We start from the raw sequence: 21,022 nt of genomic DNA, 5'->3' as shown, positions 1-21,022 counted from the left end.
CTTTGCCCACTCTGCCTCCAAGTGGGCAAACCTTGAGAGGGGTGTCCCCAGCTCTGCCTCGCTACGGGGTTGCATGAGCCATACCTGCTGCCAGGCCCCTATCCTTCTACCCTGGGTGAGGTGCCCCCACTCCTTTTGCTCCTCCTTCTTGCCTGGGCTTTGGCTCCACTGGCGACCGAGCTTGCTGGCATCTTCCCAGCTCCTGCATTTTGTCGTTTATCCAACTGTTTAACAAGCTCTCCCGGCCACCATCTGGGAGGCCAGGAGACAATTACATGGAGGTCAGACTTCAAGCTGCCCTAACACCAGGCCTGCAGCCATTATTGGCCATCACCAGTGTCATCCTCATCACCACACAGACTGTGGGGTGCACGCCCTGCCCTGTCCTTAATGATGCCACCTGTAGGCCCTGGTGTTTGCAGGACCCTGAACTCAGGCCCTGAGTTGCCAGCATGGCCACTACCCTGCTCTGTGGACGGCTCTTCTCCCTGCTGTGGTGCCCTGCTGCCCTGGGGCTTTCTTAATGTGGCCCGGCCAGCCTCAGACCCCCATGCTGCAATAGATGAGCACACTTTCCAACAAAAAGCAGTGTCCCATAGCAGGGGGGACACACGCCCTAGAGCGGCACTCATGGGCTGGAATCTGGACCTTGCAAATTCTCCATTATGTGACTGTGAACACACGAGGTGGCCTCTCTGAGTCTCAGTTTGTGAGACAATGTTGGGGATAACAGGAGACACCTTGCAGGCTGCCCGGAGGGTTCCACAAGCTCACACTCCTGAGGACCTGGGAGGCACATCTGTCACTGCATGCTTGCTCCTGGCTTTAACGTCATTACAAAATAATTATGGTGGTTCTCTCTGCTCCTCTAGCTGGCAGGATGCTGTCCCGAGCAGGCCCTTTGCCTTCTGGTGTCTTGGTGATTCTGTCCCAACCACAGAGTTATCATATTTTTATAACCTCCACGGATTTTATTCTGAGCACCTCTGGTTCCCCCCCCCCCCCCAGGCACTGAAACTGTGACAGTTTTACAGGTGTCTGAGGCCTGGCAGCTCCAGGACAGGATGGTGAACATGAAACAGACACGGTCCAACTCCCAGCCTAGCCCCTAAGGACCTGGGGACAGATGCTCACTTCCCCTACCTTGGTTGTAAAGTAGGAGTAACACCCTGACTTTACGAGGCCTCACTGAGCTAGCTGCGTGTGGCCGTGCTCAGCACTGCGCGAGGAGCGGAGCGGGTGCTCCATCAGCGGGGCACCCCTCCAAGTGCGTGTTTCTCAGCAGTGTCCTGCCTCCTCGGGGGCTGGGAGAACCATCCTAATTCTAAGGCCTCTGGCAGCTGCCTTCCGATTGGGAACAGCATCTATGATCACAGAATTCATGTTCATCTTAGGAAACTTCTAGACTTATGCTGCCTTTCTTTTTAAAGGCATTAAAATGTCCTATTATTACTTTCTGAATTGTATTATATTCTCAAAAATATTCTCAAAAATAGTGCACAAGGGTGAGGCAGACAGTACAAAGCATGTTTCTGTCCACTCTGAGCCAGGCCCCCCTCTACCCTCTCCCAAGCAAGCCCCATCACGGGATTCTGGTGCGTCTTTCTAGCCACACGCTGAGAATATGGAAATGGGTGCACTTGGGAAGACGCCTCTTCCACACACGGTGGCATGGGTGGCATCGTGGGCCCCTTGTCCCGCCTGTGGCCTTCTCACTGGCGTTTGGTGTGCTGGATGTGTGTTTCCCCTCCTGAGCCTTTGGAAGGTTTATCACCTGTTTTTGGTTCTTCTAGTACATACCCTTGAAGTTTCAATTTGCATAACTGACTCAATCCTCGGCTTCTCCGGGGAGCACCTGCTAACTCCTCATTGCCGATGGTGACAGGGTTGGCACAGCACCCTCTTCTCAGCCCTGCTTTTCTGTCACACGACTTTGGCTAGTTATGCTATTGCTTTTATTTCTCCAAGTAGTTGCCGTTATACATTTAAATACATTGATATCACTATTTCCTGATTTATTATCTCTGAATGATATCTCTTGACAATCACCCACTGCTTTGGAAGCTGTGTAAATCAGCATTTCCTCATCACCTCTAACCTTCTCAGTCTGTCTACCCCTGGCTTTTGTGAGTCATATCACTACGGTCATGCTGTTATGACTTGGAGCATTGGCACTTTGTTGCACAACCTGGGACTGTGGGTATGAATAGCATGAAAGCAGCAAACAGGGGAAATCAGAGCTGGGTCCACAGGAGACTGTGGTTCACAGATAAAGGCCAAAGCCAGCTACACGTAGAACCAGGTGTCAGCCAGGGGCCTTGGTCCACCTGACAGCTGGAGGAAAGTCAATTTGTGACTCACACAAAAGCAACTGTCCAAGGGCCAATCGCCATCATCATATGCACAATTGCAAACTAAAGAAACTAAAGAAAGATATTCCACAAAGACAAACCAAACTTCATAATAAAGCACAGAGGCTACATGGGCAGACACAAACATCACCAACAAAAACATAATCAAACATGGTACTTGAAAAACATCAAGAATGATGTGCGACCCAGTAGTTTAGGCATTTGAACATCGCTCCTGTGATGAAGAGATACAAATTGTCCCGTCCCTGAAGCAGCAAAACTCAGGTTTGCATGAGAAACACACCAACGTGCATACGTGTGGGTTTCAGCCTGCTCTACACTCAGAATGTCGTGTGGGATTGTCTCATTGATTTGCACAGCAGCTGAACAGATTTCCTCTTCACAGTGTGAAAAAACGTGTCTGAACCTCTGGCAGCCAGGACAGCAGACAAACCTAACGCAACGTGCTCTCCAAGCATCTGTGGGCACTAACACGAGCTCTAACATCTGTAGAACCAACACGAGACCTGCGTTCCTGACACCCGTTAGTGCACGTCTCCTGCGATCTCCAGCAGCTCACGTTAGCTCCCTGCGTTTGCTACTTCATATTTTGGAAAGTTGTGTGTGATTAGGACTCCTGACTAAAAATTCAAATTGCCTTTCAACTAACAAGTGAATTAATGAGGTATTATTTACTCTTAGGAGCAAGAGTGTATAAACTCTTACAGATGTGTTCTCCTTATGGCTTAATCTCTACCGTTTCTTCGTGTCTTGTCTCTGCTCAGATGAGGCTGTTGCTGTGAGGAAAGGAAGGTTCTGTTCAAAGGCATGTCTTCATGACCCACAGAATGTGGGCATGAAGTGAGACCCAATCTCTCAGACTAACCAGACTCTCCTTTCTAGCCACGGCTGCCCCTGATTCTCTTGGTTTCCCCAGGGTGACCCTGGCCTCAGCCACGCCTCGGACCATGTGGGTTTCTGCATGTGACTCTGTGTCCACCCTCCTCCTCCTCTCGCAGGCGTGTGTCACCTCACCTGCCCTGAATGCTGCATTGCCAGGTATGTTTGGATTGTCTCTTGCGGGTGTGAGCCTCACAGCTCTCTCAGAAGCTCTGATCATGTAGCGGGTGGTCAGGAGGCCTGGGGCAAGTCCCACCTCTCTATGGCCCTCAGGTACCCATTTCTTACTAATGATAATTTCCTAAAAATTAGCCACAACTTATCAGGGGCCTCTATATTCCAGGCACTTTATACCTGTCTCATTTAGGCTCTGCGATCTCGGTGAGCAGAGACTAATGTTTCCACTTCACAGTAGAGGACGGGGAGTGAGGGTTTGCCACAAGCACACAGTGAGCAGGGCTGGGCCAGGGGCCCCTGGGTTTCTTCCGGGAATACCTGCTGTCTTCCTGAGCCCCTTCCTGCTGTAAAATGATAGCAGTGTGACCACTGAAGAAAAGAGAGACAGAACAGAAAACAATTTGGAGCAAGTCCCTCAGCAGGATATTCTGACGGTGATCATGACGGAGTGGGAGCAACTGCACAGCATCTAGAAGCAGTGAATCCACATCATGGTGCCAGGGGCTTGGCTATGGCACAGCCGCAGAGCAGGACCTCCGGCATGTGACATTGCTGTCCGGGGAGGACATATTGCTCCAGAAAGTGCCAAAGAAACCAGACCCTCTGGAAGAGCCTCGGGTGCAGCATAGGGAAATAGGTTGACCAAGGTGGGCCCAGGGTCAGTGCCAGGCAGTGGGCTGGAGGTGAAGCCACCAACTCTGAGAGCAGGACAGAACAACCTACAAGGAGCAGACTGGGGACACATGCGGGGGCAGCAGCCAGAACTGGAAGAAGGGGAAGTGCCTGCTCCCAGAGAAACCATACGGGGACAAGGCGCTCTGGATGTCACGCGTCTGCAGGCATGGCGGGAGTCACTGTTGCCGAGCTGGCCAGCAGTGTGCACTGACTGGGCTCTGCCCCGGCACAGACACTTTCCTCTACGAAATGTCTCGGCCTGAGTCTGAGTGCTCCACTCAGGAGAGCCCAGGGTGGATGTGGCTCCAAAGCTCTCGGCCCCTAAGTCCCATAATGCTCCTGGGGGATGGGGGTTTGCCTTTTTAAGATTATATATATAGTTTGTTTCCTTATTATAAAAGTCATCTAAAACATAAGAACAAAATGCTTGAAATTAGAAATCATCTATGGCCTCAGGGTGGGTCCCCCAGAGGCAGAACCCGAGGCAAGGATTGGGGTGCAAATGGTGACGTGGGAGGCGGCCCAGGGACAGAGGATGGGGGTAGAAGTGAGACGGGCAGGGAAGGAAGCTGATGAACTTGGGCAGGGGCTTCAGAGCAGGGACCCCTTGGGCTGGGCTCTGCCCACTGGGGAGCTGGTGGAGAAGGCTTTAGCCTCCTCCCAGAGGTGCAGAGCAGGAGGGAGCTGCGGATTTACCCACTGGCTTTGGTAATTGGCAAATTACCAAAGTGGCATTGGCTGAGGGCTGTTGGGGGACCCCTAAGAGTCTGGCTGAATCCTAATGGCACAGCAGGCTCTGGCACTAGAGAAAGCCCCCCCCCCCCCCAGGCAGAGGCCCTGGAAGCTGAGAGGGGCGAGTCCTGGGTGACGGGTCTGCAATGAGGCTCGTACCACAGTGCAATGAGGTCACCACTCAGAGATAGTTGCTGCTACCCTGGGAATTTTTATTTTGGTAATCATTTTTCTATGCATATGAATTTCAAACAAAACTGGGTTTTTACTCTAAATATCGGGATTTTCATTCTGCTATTTCCACACAACATATCAAAGCATTTTTTCTCTTTAGAAGCAAGAGTTTGAATGACTGCATAATACTGCACTGTGTGGACAAGGGGGGGTATCTGCTGCAGGGGTGCCCTCGGCTCCCCGAACTTTAGCCTCTGCCACTCTAACACAGAGAGGATGCAGCCCCTGAGATAATGTATGCAAATTGTCTAGCACAATGTCATTTGTTCCTAATTGCAGAAATCTGAGTTATTATTTCTACCTCTGATTCAGTTTCCATGCTGAGCCACTAGGAGAAAATTCCTCAGCCTCTGGGTAGTATTTGCACCTTCCTATTATGTATCTTAAAGGAAAAATGGTATCATCTGGTCCCCACACCTCGGTCTGTTGAACATAAAGATTAATTCCTATATCTTACCTTGACACATTTAAAAAGTCCTAGACTCAGTGGACAATGGGAAGGAGGCCTTTCTGTGCATAAATGGCTAAAAGAAGCAGCTGAGTAACAGTCCTTGCATTTTCAGAGAATAATGATAGATGGTGTTGGGAGATAAGAGTGTTTCAGTGGAAAAGGCTAGTTATGTAATTATGGTTATAGCAAGATCAGAAACCATTAGTGCTTTGAATTTCAGCAATGCAAGGGCAGAAGACTCTGGTGTGTGCTAGGAAGGAATGGATAAGCCCAATCAATACTGATGGTAAAATGTGGCTGGAGAGAAGCCCTATTTTTAAGGTTATGGATGAATTATGATAATACAAGCACTCAAGGAGCAAGGCCAACTACCAGGAACATTGAATCAAATTGAAGATTAAAAACACAGAGTGAGAGGCCTAACAGGTTTCTGAACACACCTAGAAGATGCAGGAGACATCACACATCTTAAAAGAGTCCAAAAAGAGTGTGTGCTATGGGTGTCAGACAAGTTCCAGAACCATCCATTTGCAAGACACAAACAGGTGATGCTAAGATGATGGGACCACAGACTGGTAGCCTTATGGGGGTCTCGGCTTCTCGATCAGACCAAAGCTGATGCCACAGAGCGGTGCTCAGGGCGACGTGGGAGATGTTTCAGGTGGCTGCAAAGCACTTATGGATGGTACGCTCCGTGGTACACAGAAAGCCTGTTAAGTGGGATGTCACTGGGGCCCCAAGCTCAGGCTCCCCAGCAAGGCTTTCGGTAGGGCATATGCTGCTGACCCCTCACTAGCGGCTGTCAGTGAGTGGGTAGGGGGGGCCATCTTCACCAACGTCCATGAATTGGTCAGAGAACCCACAAGCGCTCAATCACCCAGGAGGCCAACACAGCCTCACCTGGAGGCCGTGGCTTGCTGGTTTTACAATTTATCCATCTGAGGGCTGGGAGTGAACCAATGCAACAGTGGGTCTGAATCATGAATCTGCAAACATGGATTATATCCAATTGAGCTCCTAATTCTCAGCTGAGTCCCCGCACACCCTTTGTAATAAGCTGAAGGTAAGTGTTAGATCCTCGTAGGCAGACGGCCTCCTGACTGTGGGGAGGTGAGGGAGGGGAGCTCTGGCGTGGGTAGTCCTGGGGGGTCTGCAGAGCTCAAGCATTACATTAGCTCAATAGTGTTTATGGTCGTGTGAAGTAGTCTGCTGAAGGCAGGGGAGGTGGCCATACTCAGGCGGCTACAGCCGCATTCCCCAAAGGAAGGTTCTACGCACTAAAAGCTCTCCATAGTAAAATATTTACGCAAATAAGCAAGTGTTTTTCTCTCTAGGCACCTGGCTGTGTTTCATGCTGTTAATCTCTTTTGGAAATGCAAGAACATGTTTTGATATAGATTACGAAAGCTCGGACTGCAGAGGTGTTTATATACTTCGAAGGCCGAGCTGCCAGAGTGGGAACATTGATTCAAGGTCTCAGGATGTAAAGTGAGTCATGCAAAAAGATGTTTTTCTTTTTCCCCTATGAACACCAACTGGAGTCTTTAGAAATTGTCTTCCCATCTTCCCTACAGCATCTACAATTTGGTGTGCTGGCTGCAATAACATACAGGTGACAGGTTACCCAGACAACACGAGTTACAATTACAACCAAAAGCCATTCAACAAAAGAGGCTCCAACATGATGTCTTCTGCACCACAGGTAGACACAGAGTATTTGATTTAGCATCTGCTCTGCCATGGCTGGAGTGCTCAAACCATTTAAATATTAACCTCTCCTTACCTGAGCTTTTGTGATTTTCAGTGACCTGCCTTTAGGGACTGCAAATCAAAATCCAAACTTCTCAAAGTCCATTAGGAACATTCTATAACCCAACTGCCTTTCTAGGTTTTTTCCCCTCTCTTATCAACATGAACCCTTGCTCCAGCACCTGGAGCTATGGAGAACATATGAACGTAATGCCCCTTCAGTGAATTCAAAGCAGACATGAGGACTATGCTGAGCCCACAGTGACATGAAGGCCTATGAGCAGCCCCAGGTCTCTAGCTCCCTATGGTCCAGGGAATGAGGGAATATTAAATGTGATATTAACACTAACATTTATTGAGCACTTACTATGTGGCAGGCATTGTTCTTAGTGCTTTGGGTGCACTTCATTTAACTTGATGAGGGAGGCATGAATGTTATTCCCCTTTGAGGGGTGGGGAAACTGAGCCATGGCGATTTTAAACAACTTTCACGAATTTACTCAGCTAGTAAACTGCAGGCTGGAGCCTCACCTGGGTAGTGTTGCTGTCACGTCCAAAACCTCACCTACGCTGCCACTGTGTTTGTCTGTGACACAGCACTTAAAACACAGGGGAAAATAAAAGCAGGCAGCCTGAGGTTCATGACACGTAACAAAACTCATGCAGACTAACCTGCTTTCTTTTTTGCTATGTAAATGAATCTGCAATGAATATCCTCCTGCATTTCTCCTTGTGTGCACGCGTGAGAATTTCTCCAGGGCAAAAGGCCCAGACTAGAACTGCAGAGCTGCCGGATGGAGCATGGACTGTTTGCCTTTCCTCAATATTGGCAGGAGGGTCTCCAAAGTGGCTGTACCGATTCACCTTCCTAACTACGTGCAGGAGGGGCTTGTTCCTCCACATCCCCATGTGTGCTTGGTGTTATCACTCTTTCTTATGGTTCCAAATCTGACTAATGTGAAATGGCATTCCATTGTTGCCTCAATTATCATTTTATACTGCCTTTATAATCAGAGAAACAAAGGTTAAAGACAGCCTGAAAAGTTAACGACAGATTTTAAAGAGAGCTGGCAGTCTCATCTGGACAGTGGGATCGTGCCGCGCTGCCGGGAGCAAAGAGAAACACCCAAGCAGGCAGAGACCTGGAGGCACAGTGGACACTCTACGTGAGTCTCCACGGAGGAACAGGGGCCCCAACAAGCACACCCTGGAGCTGGCTGGGGCCAGAGCCTCACCATGTTTACAAGAAAGGCCTTGGGTGGGCAGGTCAAAGTCATGGCATCAGAATCAGAGCACAGGCCTCTCTCTAGCAATAGAGAAACAGATGAAACACACTTAGCTCCCACATGGCCCCATGCAACCCTGCTCCAGAACTGCTGCTCTTCTTGGCAGCCCAGTGGGGTGACAGTGAATGCACAGAGATGATGGAAGAGTCAGGATGTGCTGGGAGGCTCTACTGAGGCGGGCAGTGGGAGCCAGGGACTCTGGGCAGGATGGGGCCGGGGAATGCCTGCTTCTTCACAGTGAACACAGTTCCTCGACCTCCTGGGACTAGAAGCAAGAGGTCAGAATTTCACCCTCTGCGCTCCAGTGTTTCCTGTTTCACCGCATGCTGGGGACGACTTCTGGGTAATTAGGTATTTAGCCCTGCTTGTCTAGAAAGGCTGCAGCCTGGTGGTGTACTGAGGCAGGCCCTGCCAGGCTGGGGCTCCGGCACACCTCTTGGCCCTGGCCATCTGGCCCTCTGCTCTGCAGACCAAACCCTCCCCAGGTCTGGCGTCTCTGCACAGGCCCCAGCTGTGACCTGTGGCCCCTCAGCTGTAGCAGGCCCTGAAACGCTCACTTCCATGGTGGCTTTTGCAGTTGTGATTTTAGTAGCAAGATTTTAAATTTGTGATTTTAGTAGCAAGAACCTGCAATTCCAAAGGTCACCTACGTCAAGAATGCTACACGCACAGCGAAATACTTCAATCCAGCGACTCCAGAAGTCACAGAAATCAAAGTGAAAACAGGCCACAGCCTTCTCGTGTAGGGATGCTCCAGGCCCCATCCTAATGAAGCAAATGCTCGATAAATATTTGACTTTCAGTCCAACCTTCTCACTGCGGCCGGAGGTGTTATCTAAAAAACAGATCTGATCATGTCACTCTCCCGCTCAGAGTCCTTGGGTGACTGACTCCCTACTGCACTCGGCGCAGGTTTCCAAAGTTTTTTTTTTTTTTTTCCTAATGAAACCCTTTCTCAACCCAAACCTTAGAATCTCAAGATCAAAGGCAGGCAAGAGTGATGGATTTTTACCACTCATTTGTGATTTCAGATTTATAATTTTACTGAAAATCACCTAGAACACTAACTGAATCAGGGGGTCTCCAGTGTGTTAGGATTAGGTAAATATCGTATTTGAGAACTGCGGGGTCTGGAGCAATATTCTGTGCCTCGTGGCCTTGCCTCTAAAAGCCCAATTTAAAACATCTGGGCCTCAGGGCCACATTCTCCAGGGCATAGCAGGGCGCTCACAGCAGCTCTTAACCAACCCCACCGACACCGGCAGCCTTGGATCTGCCCTCCGCCCCACAGGAAAGGCATCCTATTCTGGCTGAGTGGATGCTTCCTTTCCCTCCTTCCAAGGCTTTGGAATCCAGTTGTCTTTGAGATCCAGATCAGAAGCAGCCCACTAAGACCCTCACCCAGAAGGAGCTGCTTAGGGGGCATTTAACAGAGTCTTTATCACACTCACCACCCTGTAATTTCACTGTGCGTCTCCCTCGTGGGACAGGGGGCGTGTTGTGGATGGGCACATCCTATTAATTCCTCACCTCCCACTATGCATATGATGCCTGGCTCATAGAAAGTCCTAATTTGTCTCAGTGAAAGGGAGAATAAATAAAGGAACTGATGATATTATAAAATATAATTTGCTGCCTTTAAGGAACTGGGAAAAATTAAGGCTTTTCATCAATGTTATCAGAGTTGCTTCTCTGAATGAAAAGTTAAAAGTAAACAAATTTCCTGGGGCCCAAGGCATACACTTCACTTCAGTAGCTTATTACAAGGACTGGGTGCAAGCACTGTGGCAGAAAGATGTTTCCAGGAGCTCGGGAGCAAAGCCCATATCTGCATCTTCTATGAAAAACTAGCCTATTGTTTCCCAAATACACATCAAAATAGCCTGATATTTCACAGCGCAAAGGGAAGGTTGATTACAAACGGCATTTCCATGAACCTCGAATAAACAGAACAAATTCTGGGTTAACAAAATGCAAATTTCATTCCACAAAAGAGCCTTTGTGCATAACTCAGAGAACAGTCAAGGGGTCCATGATCATCTCAGTTCAGAAAACGTGAGGCTGCTGTAGACGTGATTTTTTTAACCTCATAAGTACCTAATAAAAATGGAAGAATCAATCTGTTTATTGCTCCACGTTTGGTCGCCGCGGCTCCTTACCCAGAATGATGCCGTTGGGCTCCTCCGGAGGCTGCCACACGATCCGCACCGAGGTGAGCCTCACTTCGGGGAACACCAGCCTCACGGGGGGGCCTGGGGCTGAAGAGAAAGACACAGTGATCCAGATACCGAGACAATGACAGGTTACACAGGATTCCGAGGGTCAGCCAACTGCAGCCCCGAGCATGGATGACACTGTTCAAGGGTGGAGCGCTCTGAAGTCTCGCTCGAATGACTTCTGCAATCTCACTGGCTCTGTGTGGCTCCCTGACGAGTTTGAGAAAACACCTCATTTTGAATCCTGCCCATCTACTTTCCAAGCTCCAAAATCAGGGCTCAGCAACTATGCTGGGAATAATGTGAGTGTCATGATATGCCAGGAAACTAGTGTGTGGTCATCAGAAGACTTTGTAGAGTGCGCACTAGGTCAAAAGTGAAGATTTCACTAATCTGAACTCAGCTTCCTTCACTGGGTTTGACAACCGCAAAGCAGTCGTTTGATGAGGTGGCCCGATGTTCCTTCCAACTCTAAATGCAGGTTATAATTACTGATGAAATAAGATGTTTACAATCAGTGATTTTTCTCATATGCATGTTCCCTCTCTACTGTATTGTCCTAGAAAATTAAGAGTTGATGTGCACAAATGTATATAATAATTCTTCTGTGTGGTTCAGTGCACCAATAATTCAAAAAGCAGTTATGTGTTGTAGAACCATTGAATAATAGGGTCGTAGCCCTCATAAAATACATTTACTTACATAGATAGGCAAGTAAGTGTGTGGCCAGTGTGAGCTTCCTGTTGGGACTTAATAACCAATTGATTCCCAGGTAAGAGGAACGGGCACGGACCAATCAATACCAGAATACAATGATGTGCGTTAGTCATTCCAGGGCTGGTGAATTCTGCCTCCGGCTATTAAGCTGAGAACAGTATTTTAAATTTTGAACATGTGCTATGACACTTATTTTTGGGGTAAAATAAATGCTGAAGGAGGCCGCTGGCTTGCAGCCAGGACTAATTCACAGACGTGCAAACTCTGATGCCGCCCTTCCCCCCACCCCTCCTGGACTAATCAGGGGATCACATTGCAATGAGGAGGAGGAAGGACTCGTCTGTATGAAGACTGATCCATACTCGCCCTCGTGCTTCAGGAAGAAACAATGCCAAACGGGCCTAGTGTTAGGAAGTTTCTAAAATGTCCCTTCTTCTGTTTTGTCTGAGTAAACCAGGACACTATGCTGTGTATAGTCTCGCAAAGAAACCACGTCCATGCTCTACTTCCCCTCACAGATCCCCGGCGCCCTGAGAGCCTGCACTGGGGAGGGGCTCACTCTCGCATCGAGGCGAGGCTGGCAGTGCTGCTCGCCAGTGAAATGGAGAGAAGCTTCCACTCAGTGGTTGGCGTGTGTTTGGGGCTAATTCAGTCACTCAGTAAAGATGCTGAAGAAAATCTGCAGTTGCTTCACTGCCGTCAAACGCTCTGATCCCCACGGCAGGTTTTTTGGGGGGAGACTGGTGTCTTTCCCCCGACATATTCATTACAGTCTGTTCAATAATGAAAATATAAAGGCGCTAACATTTGCGTGGTGTTTGACATCTGCAAGGTGGGAAAACATACTTACTGGTGACTTAGACTTGCATAAAACAAAGCCAGCGAGACATACTTGTCATGCAGGTCTGGAAATGCAGGGGCCTGGGGACCCTGGAGCCCGTCAGACACACAGCTGCCCACACGGGAAGGGAACTTCTAATCATGGCTCATAATGCATGTGGCGAGAACAGGCAGAACCGAGAGAACTGAGGCACACCAGTCCACACCGGACTTTTTAACTACAACAGCCCCCTTATCCTCGGTCTCACTTTCCAGTATCGATTCAAAAATATTAAATGGAAAATTCAGAAATAAACAATTCATCAGTTCTCGATGGCCTGTGCTCTGCGTAGCGTGATGGGATCTCGCGCCGTCCCTCTCCAACCCGCCCAGGACGTGACTCTTCCCTTTGTCCAGCGCATCCACGCTGTCTACACTGCCCGGCCGTTAGCCACTTGGTAGCCATCTCAGTTATCAGGTGGGAAAAAACGGAGTTCTAGGGTCCCATAACATCTGTGGTTTCAGGCATCCTCTGGGGACATATCCCTGGATAAGTGGACACCGCCATAGCTGTGTGTAGCCACGGCCAAGCGGAGCAGCCGCCCCGCCTTCACGGCCTCTCTCCAGCACCGTCTGTGGCAGAGATACGATGGAAATTCTGCACAGGTTCATAATTAGGCTGTAAAAATTCACTCCAGGCTGAAATTGGCCATATAAACACTCGGTGACTGAAAAACAATTTTGTTTTCTTTCAACTTAAAAACAAAAAAAGTCATTTGAAAATTAAGTTAAAAAACAACAATTCAAATTGTTTGGACTGGAAAGGCAACCCTGGGAGCCAGCGAGGCGCAGGAAGGTGCAAGCCATAAACGTACCATCGTCTTTGGTGCGCTCGAGGATGAGGGGCGAGCTGGGGACCCCGTTCCCGATGCGGGTGAACGCCAGCACCTGGAGCTCGTACAGCACGAACTTGCGCAGGCCTGCCAGCAGCGCGGACTGCGTGTGGTTCCCTCGCACGATGTGGCTTCTGGGCTCAGAATCCAGATCTTTGGCCCGGAACAGGATCTGGAGCATCGACACAGCGAGGACGGTTACGAAGACGCAGCATGTTAGGAAGAGACCTCCTGGGCACGGGGCAAGCTCCCAACCACAAATCAAGGACCAACCGTGTTTTCTCCCCGAGGACAGCTGTGCCAAAAGCTTACGGATCTAATCGCAACACGTTGGCATGTGGGGAGGAAGAGGGTGATGAAGTGATTGCACTCCAGAGTGCAAGGGGAGCTCATCACCCTGCCCACGGCTGCGCGAGTTGGCTGCCTGGTTGTAATTTGCGAGATCTGAGTTGCCCAACTGCAGCCACGCCAAGCACAGCCACTAAAACAAAGACTCAGTTATGAGCACAGAGACATTCTGCTTCCTAAGCAGGAGCCAGCAGTCCACTCGGTTTGCAGGCTCCATGGAAACTGGGTTTCTGCCCCAGAAGATCTGCTGTTCTCCACGTGGACCGGAAGCGGCGGCCTCCCTGGGCTATGCCCATGCCACAGGCACAGCCATCCTGCGGTGCTTTCGGCCACAGCCCCCAAGTCCTTGCTCACAGCCCACCTCTCTGAGCCGCCTTCTGAGATCAGGGACCCAGAGGCTGTGAAAGGCAGAGTTGCAGGGAGGGGCTGGGGAGGAGCATTTTCCTCCAGGACCCAGGAGCGTGGAGTTTTGGTCACTGAACCCACTCAACAGGATTGTCATGTATCACAGAGCCAGCAGGGAGCACCTAGAAGGCTTGGGAGAGAGGAAGCATGAGAACAGGTGAGGGAACAAGAGCCAGGTAGGGGGAATTCTGAGAAGGCAAAGAGGCGCCAAGAGTGGCCTTGCTGGCCACATCCAGGAAAGCTCGTTCTGCTGCTTGGCAGAGCTGAGCTGAGAGCAGACGGGGACATGGGCTTGTCACCCCAAGTGACGGAACAAGGAATAGAAGGAGGTTTTAAAGGGTCAAGGTAGATGCATGGAACCCAGAGGAGGCTCCCTGGAGAAGCTGCGACGGCTCTGTTCTTACAGCTGATGCCACTGCTAGGACCAACCGGTGACAATGACTCATGTACCAACACGTACCTGTCTAAGTACATTTAGTGCTGAATGTGAGCAAGGATGCTTTGTAAAATAACCCACTTAATTCCCACTCCAGTCCTATCAAGGGGCTACTATCATCCTTTCCACTTCATAAGTGAGCAGACAAGGCACAGAGTTTAAGTAACCGGCTCAGCATGGCAGCGGCCAGGGGCAGAGCTGGGTGTGAGCTGAGAGTCTGAGTTCAACCCCTAGTTCATGCTACTGTCAGTGTCCTGTTTTGGTATTTGTTAAGTGTCATGCCAGGCCCAATTCTCAAACTATAACGAGGCTTGGATAAGGCAACTGATGTAAAAAAAAAACCACTGATGTAAAACAGGACAGTGCTGTAGATGTGTAAGAGAGTAAACACGCATTGGTTTGGAGGCACGACGTGTTAGCATCTCCCCAGCTGGCTCCATAAGCAAAGGGGGGTCACCTTAACACATACCTTGTAGCCCAAGATGAGGCCATTCTGATCCTGCTCCGGCACGGAAGCCCATGTCAGCAAGATCTGGGTCGAGCTGACAGCCTCGGCTGACACATTTTCAGGGGCGGCTGAAGGAACTGCAAAGAATGAGTTAAATAGATTGGCATCAAACGTATAAAGGCTTCTACAAATAAAGGTCCGATTTTGAACCAAATAATCAAGCTGTCCTTGAAATAGCAATGTATTCTGAGCATTTTGTAGTAATCAGATTAAACCTGCAGGAGTATAACAGATATGTAAATCTCTTTAATATTAGCAACAAATTCCATAAATCCTGGGTATTTAGGAGCTCAATTTTACCTGAGTCCACCTAGCAAGAAAATATGCTTGGTCTTTCTTTCTGTATTAACTTGTGGAAACTGCAGACTTTTATCTCAAATAGGAAATCCTCACTTTCAGACAGCCTCAGTTCACTGCCATTGCTGAACCCAGCGTTCTGGGAGGGCACAGGCGGGGCTGGTGGGAGGAGGTGATGTTAGGATTTACACATAACAAGGAGAAGAAAAAGGGTTTACTAAGCGCTTATCTTGTGCCAGCTGCCTTCAGATGCATAATTGTACTTAATCCCCACAATGATCCAATGCTGTAGATATCATTACCCTCTTCTACCAATGAGAAAACTGGAGCTCGAGGAAATTGAGTTCTATTCCATTTAAATGAAGGTGTTTTGACAATGAGACGGGTGTACAGGGGCAGCCACACAATCCTTGACCCATGTGCACATCAGGTCATTTTCTTACTTTCATGCAATCTCCCTTCTGTTTACATTGCCAATGAAATAATTTGTCTTGATATGTTTGCAGTGATTCAGATACAATGTGTACAAAAACAACAGCTAAAATTTTTAAAAAAGGACTTTATATTCTAGATTTGTGGGCCTCAGTCCCCGGGACCATGAACCAGTTGGTGGCCTTTTAGAAACCAGGATGCACAGCAGGAGGTGGGTGGCAGGCAAACACCTGAAGCTTCTTTATCTGTATTTACAGCCGCTCCCCATCGCTTGCATCATGGCCTGAGCTCCACCTGTCGGATCGGTGGTGGCATTAGATTCTGCATTATGGTGAGTTGTACAATTATTTCATTGTATATTACAATGTAATAATAATAGAAATAAAGTGCACAATAGGTATAATGCACTCGAATCATCCCGAAACCATCCCCGTCCCCACCCAAGTCTGCGGAAACACTGTCTTCCATGAAACCAGTCCCAGGTGCCAAAAAGGTTGGGGACCACTGTTTTAGATAATATCAATTTGCTTTGCTAATTTTCTTGTGGGCCCATTCAAACTTCAAACACTATCCATGCAGGAAAAGATGGAGCTGGGCACATCCCAAGCCAAGTCAGAGGATGCGCCTTTGTAACCAGAGACAAGAGGTTCTCAGCGGGGCCTGAAGATCCACTACACACCAGGCATCTGTGGTCAAAACAGGAAGAGAAACACCTGAAGTTCCCCACCTTTCAGCACCTTGCCTCATTTAACCCTCCTGAGCACCCCACAGGGTGGTTGATTCTGCAGATGAAGGAACAGAGGCTCTCACAAGTCACTTCTAGGTGGCAAAATCATCTTTTGAACTCAGGAGGTCTTAAGGCTCACACAGGGGAGTGAGATATTCAGGGGGCGATGGAGCAGGACCTGACTCAGAATGGGGCCTGGGGGTGCTGCCCCGACCTCTGTACCTCAGTTGTCCCATCTGTGAAATGGCAAAGCCCAGCCCACCTTCATGCTTTGGCGTCTGTCTTCTCTCCTGCCCAGCACTTTGCAATTAGCAGGTGATTTGCTGTAGCTATTAGCAGGTGATTTGCTCTAGCTATTTGCTGTAGAAAGTGAAATGTTGATGCTACAACCACCCCTACCCCATGAAGTGGGAAGTGCCTGGTACAGAGCCTGTCACACAGAAGGTGAATGGAGGTGTCGGTTCCCTTTCTCCTTGGCAATCCTACCGAGCTCCGAGGACACTGGGATGCACGAATGCACCTCTGCAGCTGGAGCTCAGGGGCTTCCTCTACTGTCTTTCTGTAGACCCATTCACTCATCCATTCCTGCAGACACGAGGACTTCCTCCCTGTTACAAAGGGGCCATGAAGATAGCTCTGCTAGTCAGTTAATTTGAAGATACGTAAAGTAAAATGGGTTTGCACAATAATGCTGTCCCCAACATCTGATCCCTAGATTTTCTATAGCCAAGTGCTTTGGTCTCTCTGGTTATGGGTTGAACTGTGCACTCCCTGAATTCATAGTGTGGAGTCCTAACCCAGGTGCCTCAGAACATGACCCTATTTGGAGACAGGGTTGTTGTACATACAACTAGTCAAGGTGCGTCACACTGAAGCAGGGGCACCCAATCCAATATGACTAGTGTCCTTATAAAAAGGAGGGATTTGGACACAGACACACATGCAGTGAAAGTGTCAGGGAAGAGGAAGACACGCACAGTGGGGGAATGCTGTGGGAAGATTACAGAGATGCTGCCACAAGCCCGGGGGGCCCAGAAGCTGGAGAGAGGATAGGGCAGACCCTCCCCCAGCACCTAGGTCTCAGATTCTGGCCTCCAGGACTGGGAGAGAATACTTTTCTGTTGTTTAGCCACCCGGTTTGGGTACTCAGTTATGATGCAAATATGTTTTTTAAGGCAAAATGCCAGGATCCATATGAGTATTCGAAGGGCTGCTGCTACATGACTTGGTGGCATAAGCAGGCGGCCACTATGGCTGGGAGTTTCTACAAACAAAGGATGAGGGAGAGGAAAGGATGACACTTTATGTCACAGCCTAGCAGGGCTGAGGAGACACTGAGCCTGGGGGTGGTGGCCCGCACCCCCTCTGCCCCTTCCACACCCTGCCAGGTGTTCCCCGGAGGGGGGGGGGGAGCATGTAGTCTTTGAAGGGCACTGTCCCTGGCCCTGATGGCTCTAGGAGCAGCATCTCTCCTCTTCTTTCGTTTCTACGTTGTGCATCTTCCCTGCACAGGCGTCACTGATGTGCCCACAATATAGAAAAGTCACCTGCTCATGCCTGTTACTATAAAAACCATAGTGACTCTCCTTACATTTCTGGACAGAGATACTGCTAGTCAGCTCAGTGTAGCAGATAAATTTCCCTACCAAATATGTCAGGTGAGAGTCATTCATTCAGTTGTTCAGTCCTTCAATGAAACTCTATTAATTTATTTGAGCAGATTAAGTGTCATAGAAAAGAAACACTTGTAATTTTGAGGTTGCCTGGTTTTCTGAGGAGAGATGCTCGTCAGGGGGCCCTCTGTCCTCGTGCCTTCCAGCTGTGGTGCCCACACTCCTTGTTCCTGCTCCCTGTGCCTGCAAGTGGCACCCATGGGGTGTCTTAACCACCACTGGGGCTTTTACCATGAAATGGCATATACATATATTTATTTTACAAAAGAGAGTAATAAACTGAAACATTGAATCAGCTATGAATTAAAGGTGTCACTATCATTAAAAGAAAATATAAACCTACAATTTATGTGAGTTTATTCAGAACAAGATGAGAACACCAAACAGACTATATGCCCAAGATATTAGTGCTGTGTTCCAAAAACTGTCCCTGGCTGTAAAACGAGAGGCCATTGTCATAGCAACACAATGGGTCCACTAATCCTTAACTGCTTCCTGTGGGTCAATCTTTGAAACTGTAAGTGCCCAATTCTCACTATAGACCTACAAATGACAGCTGATTTTCTGAGAGGTGGTAATATGTGCATCCATTTGCTGGAGGGGCATCCATGTCCCCAAAGAGCAGCAGCAACCCGGCGATTGCAGCAACTCAGGCACAGTCAGATTTCTCGCAAGGAGGGAGCCAGGCGAGGCTGCTGAAGAAGAAAAAGGCAGACAGAGTTCAGCATGCCAGTTTCGGCTAATTCAAATGCTATCATACCAGGACAAAATCTGTCATTTATTTGCAAAGTTTTTAGGATTTGAAGAGGAAAAATCTTACCCATCATCTCTATTGAGGCAGATTCAACTCCTTTTCCAACCTGGCATCTTAAACTTTGAGACGTTCTCAGAAATGCCCTTCATTAAAAACAAAACCACTCAGAAAGCTCTCTCTCTCCTTCACGTCTCTCCCTCCTCCACAGGGGTTCCTGCTCCTCTTCATGTGGTCTCTTTCGGTTTTAAGGCCTCGGTTATGCTCATAATATATCATAAGATGTCACAGGACCTGCTAGACTGCACTTCAAGGTCGTCAATTTCATTGAGATGTGGCTCGAAATGTCCTTTTCCACGTCCCAGTGCTGGGTCCAGTTTCCTGCACATGGTGCCATTGCTAAGTCTCAAGGAACTGCTGTTTTCAATGAGGTGACACTTTTATCCAGACATGGTCAGCAGCTCCATTCCCCTCCTTAGTTCTCTCTCTAGCTCTTCCCCTACCCCAAGGGTTCTGCTTTACCCTTCAGCCCTGTGAGAAGATATCATGGGCAATGAGGACAATTTTCAGGACCCTCCAACTATGCGCAAAGTGTACAACTTATGATCCTTACTTATGTCAACAACAGCCCCACCTCCCCTCCCTGCCTCCGCCCCCACTTCAAAAGGCTGAGCAGTGCCTGGCCGGCTCGGCTCAGCTCCTCTGCTGGGCAGGGAAGTGTCAGCAGATCCAGGGAGGGCACGAAGTCAAAGCTGCTGTGACTGGAAGGGCCTTGAGGTTAGAGGAAGGGAGCTTCCCACAGAAGGAGGTTCTGGAAGCTCCATTAAGAAGAGCCAAGTACAAGGGGAAAGACAAAGTACTATAGGACCAGCAGCATTGGAGGGGCATCTGTGGACCCCTAGGTGGGGGAGGACTGATGCTGAGAACCCTCACCCACCAGAAAAAAGATCAGCCCAAGAACCATCCCTAAGGGCTCATTATTCCAGCATTAACAATGTCTACAATCTGAATCATCCAATCTTGAAATGAACATCAATAACCCAATTGTTCAATTGGTAATGAAAATACTTGAACCAAAACTCAACTCTTCTTCCCAGAGAGATATGTGTGGCACCCACATTTCTAATTGAACAAAAATCCAATCAAAAATTTAAAAATAATTTTCTGTAAGCCATAATCTTCAAAGAAAGAAAGAACGTGGTGACTGACGAAGCAAAGCTTCAGTTGCAAGAACAATTATAACTCTTGATCAAAAACCTTCTCAACAAGTGAACTATGAATACAGCAATACTGAATCGATGCAGTTAATTCTGCATAGGCCGTCTGTGAGCCCCCTGGAGCTATAGCTGATTCAATTGACTAAGACAAAAATGATTCGTTATGCTTTTTTTGATACAAAATCCATATTTCAATATTAATTAAAACATAGCAGTCACTAAAAAATTAAACAGCATTGCTGGAGAAAGACTCCTCAGAGTTATTGTGTAAGAGTTGATACCGGATTGTCTGAAGAGAACAAAGTTAGAAGAAAAAAACCTGGAGTGAGTGAGTTTACACATAAAGGATTATCCTCTGCATCCTCTTGACTACTGTAAAAACAGGTTTTCAACAGCTGGAAAGGTGTGAAAAAAAATATAGTCTCAACTCAGTAATTTGCCATTAGTTTACTTGGTTTTCAAAGCATATCCTTTGAAAAATTATTAAAACAATATTTCCATTTTTATTATAATTTCTTCATTTTTTTATATAACATTTCTTTTGTTGTTTTCTGAATTAAATCCCTGAAAAGTAGTTTAGCTGGGTGTAAAATTCAAGGTTGAGGGTTCTTTTCTTTTAGCTCCTTCAAGATCATCAACCCATTGCTTTCTCTTCCCTATTGTTCTTGAGTGGTCACATCAGTGAAATCATCTTGTCTTCTTGGGTTATCTTTCACTCTGTTTTTAAGATTTTCTCTTTGGTTTTGGTGTTTGCATTTGTGCCAAATTCATTTTAGTGTAGATTTATTTTTATTTATTTTGCTCAGGATTCATGTTTTAGTCTGCATTCATTTATTCAGTCTGATAAATAATGTCTTTCATCAATTTTGGAATTTTTCAGCCATCATCTCTGCGTATTTTCTCACTCACATGTCCTTCCGCTTTCCCTTTTGAATCTTACTGGATACATGTGAGATCCTCTCATTCTGTTCTTTTTCTTTTAATCTCTGTCATATTTTCAAACTTTATGTCTTTGTGCTGAATTTTGA

General features: G+C 48.0%; 1 protein-coding gene across 1 annotated transcript in view; it reads right to left on the bottom strand.

The window, feature by feature from the left end:
* SDK1 (sidekick cell adhesion molecule 1) overlaps nucleotides 1–21,022 on the bottom strand; it is a 905,178-nt gene that overhangs the window by 95,285 nt on the left and 788,871 nt on the right. Inside the window, exons 26-28 of the mRNA XM_020281544.2 lie at nucleotides 14,859–14,974; nucleotides 13,183–13,372; nucleotides 10,715–10,813 (exon numbers count right to left, since the gene is read on the bottom strand). Coding sequence (XP_020137133.2) covers nucleotides 10,715–10,813; nucleotides 13,183–13,372; nucleotides 14,859–14,974 — 405 coding nt within the window. The remainder of the gene's footprint in view (nucleotides 1–10,714; nucleotides 10,814–13,182; nucleotides 13,373–14,858; nucleotides 14,975–21,022) is intronic.

This window comes from Microcebus murinus, chromosome 19, assembly GCF_040939455.1.
Source record: "Microcebus murinus isolate Inina chromosome 19, M.murinus_Inina_mat1.0, whole genome shotgun sequence".
NCBI lineage: Eukaryota > Metazoa > Chordata > Mammalia > Primates > Cheirogaleidae > Microcebus > Microcebus murinus.
Note: the sequence above shows the minus strand (reverse complement) of the source record. Positions and strands in the feature narration are given on the sequence as shown.